General features: G+C 37.9%; 1 protein-coding gene across 1 annotated transcript in view; it reads right to left on the bottom strand.

Annotated features, from left to right (window-relative positions):
• Positions 1-3,438: 3,438 nt before the first annotated feature.
• Positions 3,439-7,397, bottom strand: part of ODAD2 (outer dynein arm docking complex subunit 2) — an 87,249-nt gene continuing 83,290 nt past the window's right edge. Inside the window, exon 20 of the mRNA XM_037387390.1 lies at positions 3,439-4,201. Coding sequence (XP_037243287.1) covers positions 4,088-4,201 — 114 coding nt within the window. The 3' untranslated portion in view covers positions 3,439-4,087. The remainder of the gene's footprint in view (positions 4,202-7,397) is intronic.

The raw sequence follows: 7,397 nt of genomic DNA, 5'->3' as shown, positions 1-7,397 counted from the left end.
GAGCATTGAGGAACATCTCTGTTTAAGCAGTGGAGGGAACAATAACTGGTAAAATTAATTCCTTCAGAAATGGTGCAGTGTAACTTCCCCCTGCAATGGCTACAGCTGCAGACACGCTGGTCCTGGCCCGTGTCAGGTCACCAAACTGCAGAAGGTTGTCTGAGTTGAGAAGTGGCCAAGACGCAGCATTGGTTTCTCCTGTTGTTCTGGATCCTGAGCAGTGTGTGGCAAACCTTCAGTGGCTAAAGAAGAGACAAACCACAATTTACCATTGGGGAGCAGTCAGCTTCTGACTTTGGAAATAAGCTCTGCAAACAGCCTGCATGGAAACTTGAATACCACTGCTGAAGAAACACATGACATGTTTCCATCACAGTCATCCTGCTGTCATGTGTAAAACAAAGATTATTTTGATGGAAATGCGCAAGGAACAACCATTTAACTTATTAAGAGATGAAATTCTTAAACTAACTTATCTAGTTCAGCCCCCCTGGGATTATTCACATCTGACCCCCGGCATCAGCAGCTCATTTGATTGATTTTAGGAGATGTGGAATGAAAGGGGTACCATGCTTTCAGACAAAGCCATCAGTTAGCCTAAAGCAAGTTGGTGAGTCAAATTTCAAGACAGCCCTGTGAATGTCAAGCTCATTTACTCACCAAAGGAAAGTTTCAGTGACAGAATAACAAAGCCCCTAATATATGACTGATCCATTGCACCCAGGCCGTAAAGTTTATATTTCCCTAACAACTTGGAGACAATATTGTGTGTCAGAGCACATGCACTTGTCATTAGCATGAACATTAAGAGGAAATGAACATAAATCCCAGATTCAAATGTGTAGTGTGAACATCCTGGGACAATTAAATTATTGATAATGGTTATCTGTCACCAAGCAATAAATCATAAAGTCACGGAGTGGTAGAAGAAAAGCTATCTTGCCGCTGACAGACACACAGACTGAAAGACATGGTGGGCCTTTAAGGTTCCAGAAATAATTGCATGAAGGTGAAAGATTTCTTCTCTTGCTTTTTTTCTCATCAACTATAGTATTTCCATACTCAAAACAACACTTTCTCATGACAACTTTTCTTGGCCTCTGTGTTTTCTGACATTTTAATGAAAATGAGGAACAAAGCAGAAAATGAGCAGCCAGTGAGGAGCAGGCCTGGCTTTACAGCTTCCAGTTGGAGCACGGTGCTCTGTGCAGAGCCGGGAGCTGGCTCCCGAAATTATGTAAAGTGATGGATACTTCCTGCTGACAGTAACATCAGTGTAAATACACTGGAAAAAAACCCCAACAAACCAACCTGTATTGCAAGTCTGTGAAAACACAGGAATTGCATAGAGAAAACAAGGAGGAAGCGGATGAGCAGGCGATGGCAACTGAACAGGACAGAGGCCGAGCCCCCTTTTTAAGTTGCTTCTTGTTTGCAACGAAAATAAGACTTTATATTGAAGTAGTACATCAAATTGTTCTGTGCTTAACATTAATATTGAGCTCCCATGCTTGGTATAACCACATTCCCTAAGAGGCTACAGGTTTATGTGGACAAGTAGCAGCTGGTGGAAATAGAAAGGAGTGAAGGCACTTCCCTTCCAGGCGCAGGAGCCAGGGAGCAGGAGCTGGCTGGTGCCCGGTTATATGCACTGGGAATGCCAGGTCCGGGCGGCTGCGGCTGCTCGAGCTGGTGCCAGGGCTTGAATAGGTTGGCAGGCGCTGCCAGGAGGGGTGTGTGAGCAGCAAGTGGGACCCAGCTTTGTGAGGATCCCTTTTCAGAGGGCTGCAGTGGTGTGAAACTCAACGCAGCTCTGCAGAGAAAAGGGGAAGCTTTTCAAATGTACATGCTGTACTGCACCACTCAGAGAGGGCAGGGATCTCATTCATCTATTCATTTTCCAACAACTAAATCTCTTTAAATTAATTACACAGAATCCACCAGTTTGGGCCAAAAAGGATGTATTTTTTTAAAATACTGATCCTTTGCTTTTGTGGCAATCTGTATTGATTTCAACATTTCTTCTCCTTGTACAGAACTTCAAAACTGCAGGCACGGCAAAGGAAAAGAAAACAGCACAAATAAGTCAGCTTAAGTCAGGGACTGACTGTCTGAGGTCTTAAAATAAAGACTTCAGAGGAACTATTCTGAGGTGTAAGGGCTACCAGCGTGAGTGAGAGTGGCAAGCTGAGGCCATGGCACTGTCAGGAAAATTACATTTATTGCCCTGACACCTGCATCATAAAATTAAGTTTTCTTTAGAACTTACTCCATTTGAAATCCATGCTAAACAGTCAAGAGTGTCTTGAGAGGTCATGTTAAGGATAACAGTTACTGTCGGGGAGTTTTTTCCCCTCAACAGTTAGAAAAATAAGCCATCACTTCAAGTATTATTCATAAGCAAGACTGTGATAAACTATTTGTATCTACAGCTTCTCTCACAGAAAAGACAAAAATAAAATCAAGCCTCCCCTCTTCCAAATGAATTTGGCAATCAGCATTTTAGAAGTATTTTTGGGTATAGCAATGAAGCATATGATACTACTACAGCGGTAACATCAGTATAAAAATATGGATATATTTGTTCAAAATAACATACTGGACCTACGGGGCAGAGCTGGAAAATACCTAAAATAGCATTTGCTTTGTCACCGGTTGCTGATGGAACTTGTGATGACCACATGACTATGTTGGTGTTCGCATTGATCAAAAAATGCTGCATGAATTAATATTTTGATCTCCACACTGTCAGCACCTATCCATATTTATTAAAGGTTTCCTTTAAAATATTCTCTATACCTTCCCTAAGGGCCCAATGCAATCGTCCTTTCTCAGAATTGCATCAGTCTTCTAAAATGGGATTTTACATGAGCCTTCATATCTGCTTCAGAAAAAACAGAAATAAAAAATTGGATTTGTGTTATGTCTTACTTAGAAGCTTCTGTGAGGAGTAAAATTAGTTGCCTTGAGTAGCCATGCTAGTTAGAGGAAAAATAATGGAATTGCAAACTGCTTCCAAAAAAAGAAAATTGTTAATTATTAAGGGAAGTAAAAAAATCACTCAGAAATGAGTACTTGACAAACACAAGTTATTTAAACATTTGGGTTTTTTCAGTTTTGTCAGCAGTCTGTGCTTGTAATTAAGACATTACGTCTCTCAAGGAAATGCCTTAGTATTATTTGTTGAGTATGGTACGTACAGTGAGTCTGTAATCTATAATATCAGTAATTATTTATGTGCTTTTTGTCAAGCAACTCTAATTCTGAACATAATTTTATGTGGAAACATAAAGTAACTACATCTATACAATGTTGTCCTCAGTTTAAAGATGAAAAAAAACCCCACACTAAGATAATAAATGTAATATCCTACTTTTTATTTACAGTTGGTAAATTTTGAGTAAAACACATGTTAATTAAAACACATTTCACCAGCTACTTATAAAATTAAGCAGTATTTTGTCGGATGTTGGTAGAAACAGGAAATTTGGAGTGATATCTACTGCTACAGCTGTTTGCAGTCCTTATATAACACCAGATGTGAGGTTGATCTAACTGCATTTTGTCCTCTCCTGTGAATTGCAAGTGATCAAACAGGCAAAAACATAATGACAGGATGATTGGACAAGTTTAGCACAAAGGGAATTGTTCAAGACATTCATAAATCACTGCAAAACCACACACAGAGTGAAGGAAAATTTATTGTAACATCACAGATAAGCAAAACCATTTATATCTACAATGTATTTCAAATACAAGTATATTAATTGTAGAAAATGTCTTTGACATACTTAACTGATAGTCTTTTAAAAGATGTAATACTAAAAGATATAGAAAATACCTTAACTGATAGTCTTTTGAAAGATGTAATACTAAAAGATACACAAAACTAGGGGTTTTATAAAACCTAGGCATGACAAACCAATAATGTAAGAACAAGCATAACTTTCCACAGATTTATTTTTGTTATTAGGTTTTCCTCATATAAATGAGCTCTGCTACGACATACGGATGCTAGAAGGAGTAATCGTGTATTTAAACTTAGCTGTATTGCAAAACAAGTGTGTTGGTAAAAGCTGCTAAAGCATCAGCCATACTTTGCTTTTTCTGTTGCTAGAGCCAACCTGCGAATGTTTGCTATGCAACCAGCTGCTGCCTCCTGCAGAGTTTCATCTGTAGAGCCTACCATAGCCAGTAGGAGCTAGCAAAAATACAAAAGAGAAACAGAAAACAAAATGTGTGCTATTATTTAAATAATATTCAAATCACATCTAGAACAATTGCATGAATTAGCCACACACATAATACTAAAAATCGTATTAACAAGTGTATATGTAAACTTCTATATGTAACTTTTGCATACTTAATACGTACTAAGATACCCATAGAACACAATGCTTTGTATTTTATCATGTTTGTACCTTTGAACAGGTATTTTGATGATATTTTCATGTCTGATTTTCTGTTTGCTGTATCATGCCTGCCTATTGGTCGTGACTTGGATTTTTTTCTTGTAAGTAATGCTTCACTTGAAATCATGGCTTTCCTCCCAAGGTATACTAGTATATTTGTACATGCTCAAGATTTTTAATAAACAAAGCCATGCATTTTTTTTTGGCCTTGATCATGAAACAGGATCCATATGAATGGACCCTTGTGTCCCATTGACTGCAGTAGGTTTCTTTATTGTCACAGCAAACGACTCATGTTAAACTGCTTGAGGTATACAGATCTGGGCATATCAGTCTTGCATGTAAAAGTAAAAAAACATAAGCTCAAGGAAGGTGCCAAACTTTTGGAGCTGGTTCAGCTTTTCAGTCATGTGGAGTAGTTCCTTTACACTGGAAGCTGTTCAGTTTTTTTCACTGAAAATTCCCTTGAGGTAAGGTACTGTTCAACACAAATATACCATAAGACAGGCCTTGATGATAAAACATTTTTACGTATCAGAAAACCATTAATAATGGTTTTGGATCTCACTTCTTCAGTGTGTTGCAAGTCAGTGATGCAACTGCAAATGCAATGTATGCTGGAAAACTGAACTCTTGCTTAGCTTAAATCAGCTCCATGCAACCCCCAGATTTCTGAAAATCTGCCAAGCTTAATGTGCACTCAGGTATTTTGAAGCTCAGACAGCTCTAATTAAAACCTGTATTTTCAGTCTGCAATACTTAGGATTCTGTGTTCACCCAAACAATGTTGAGTCAAACCACAGAGAAATCTGTTATCACTCAACTCCGGTGCATATTTTTCATACAGCTAAAATATTACACAAAATTATGAACTGCTAAATATAAAAGCATAAATTGAATGCAGACATCAAATTCGTATGCTACCTTTTTCTAACCTTCTAGCAATCGTGAGGTATGGGCCACAGCTGCACACATATGGCATTTGCTTAGAGAGATCAAAGCATTTTATACTTGAGGAAGTATTTGTGTTAGACAAATGTACAAAACAAGCATCTTGCCAGTCACCTTTCACCCTTTGACCCCTGCATATAACTTGCGAGAGTGCCTGTGAGAGGCCTGAATTGTGTCAAAAAGAGCATTATGCAAATTAGGCATCGATGATAAACTTTTTAGCAGTTCTTCTTCCTCGAATTTCCATTACTGCAATCAGATGTCTATGTACAAGTAGCTAGATAAGAATTCTATGAACACTCCTGAAAGGATATGCCAGAGTTAAAATGACATGAGAAGAAACAATATGAGAAAACTTTATCTTCTTTTACTGTATTTGCATGCAAAAGCTGGGCCAGGGTCAGCAACCAGAGGAGTCAGTGGAAGTTTCACCACCGACTTCAACTGGAAGCAAGACCAAAGACTACGCCTCTGTGTAATGATAAAGCTGCTCTACAAAGCACAAAGGCCAGAACCCAAGTCTTATCAGATGCCTAACGTTTTTTCTTTTTTAAGAAATATTGCTAGATGAAAATCTTTCTTCCCTGCTATTTTCCACCAGCTGATTTCTCACCAGCTTAAAGCGTTTCTTTAGGTGCCTCACAACTTTCTTGTATAACTTACAGAAGAAAACTGGTATAAATCCTTCATATCCCTGACTCAAAACCAAAAATATGTATGAACATACCATTCATATGGTGGTTTTGGTAAAGCCGTAAGTTTCCAATTTGGGGGCAAGGAAACTATATGTCTTATGTGATTATTCACTGCATCTGCACAGACCTAATGCAAGGCTTTTTCAGTGTACTAAGCATGGAACTCAAACTTTCATAATAATTTCAGCATAAGGCTTGTTATCAATGCCTAAGGGCAGAAGTTCATCACAAAAAAAATGTTTTGGAGATACATTATTTAGTAGAAATATAGCAAAAAGCAAAAATAGGCCTTTGCCTTTAATATAGGACTCTATTTATTCAGGTTATTTATTTCTTCTTTTAGCAACCACTTCTTTCTAGGCTCAGAAGACTTAGGAAAATAGGTATTCTTCTGTCACTTTCCATGGAGAGCTTAATATAAAGACATGACAATGGCTGTAGCGGTGGGTCTGTTCTCTTTGTTACAGGTGCATTTTGGAAAATCAGGCATCTAAGAACAGCATACTACATGACACTGGTTCAAAGTACCCGAACAGATGACTAAAGAATTAGTGGTACTAATGCAACCAATGCAACCAGCAATTTTTATAAAGGTATCAGATACTGATTTTTTTTCCTTCTGGGTTCAGGGGAGCAAGGATCAGTTGCTCTCTAATTTATTCTTCTAAATCACTTGCCAGTGGTAACATCTGTAAGAACCGCCCTGTCATACAAAATCCTGTACTACACTTGGTCTCAGGATTTTCACAATACGACTTCAAAGAAATATTCTTGGAAACACAGTCCAATACAGTAGCTGCCTCTAAGGACTCTAAGGACTGAGGATATACAGCAGCATTTGCCAGGTAACCTACTCCTTTTGTGCTAACAGGAAGACAGCTGAAGAGAAGATTACTGAAAACACAAAATATTTCAATATAAGTAGGTAATTCCATATTTAGGAATATAACTGAAGATTTTGATGTAAATTCTGCCTTAAATGAAAATAAATTTTATTCTTTTTGTATATACCAAGAAAGTTATAATTCTTTCACTTCCTGACAGCCACTCCTTGTCCCTTCATGGGTTCAGTTCAATTTACTGGCAATTTGGGTTGTCCATTTCAGCTATGGATTCACAGATAGTATACACAGACTACACCCACATATTAGATATATTTGACAAATCCAAGAAATCTTCTTTTATTCGAATGCACCAGTGCCATATAACATGTCCTTTTCCTTGACGCAATGACCTTGAACTTCATGTATCCCTTCCCTTTACTGTTCAGGTATTGTTTTCTGACACATGTAAATGTTAACAGATGTGAGAAGCAGTAAAAAAGTGTGTGGTATAAATG

This window comes from Falco rusticolus, chromosome 4 (assembly GCF_015220075.1).
Source record: "Falco rusticolus isolate bFalRus1 chromosome 4, bFalRus1.pri, whole genome shotgun sequence".
Lineage (NCBI taxonomy): Eukaryota > Metazoa > Chordata > Aves > Falconiformes > Falconidae > Falco > Falco rusticolus.
Note: the sequence above shows the minus strand (reverse complement) of the source record. Positions and strands in the feature narration are given on the sequence as shown.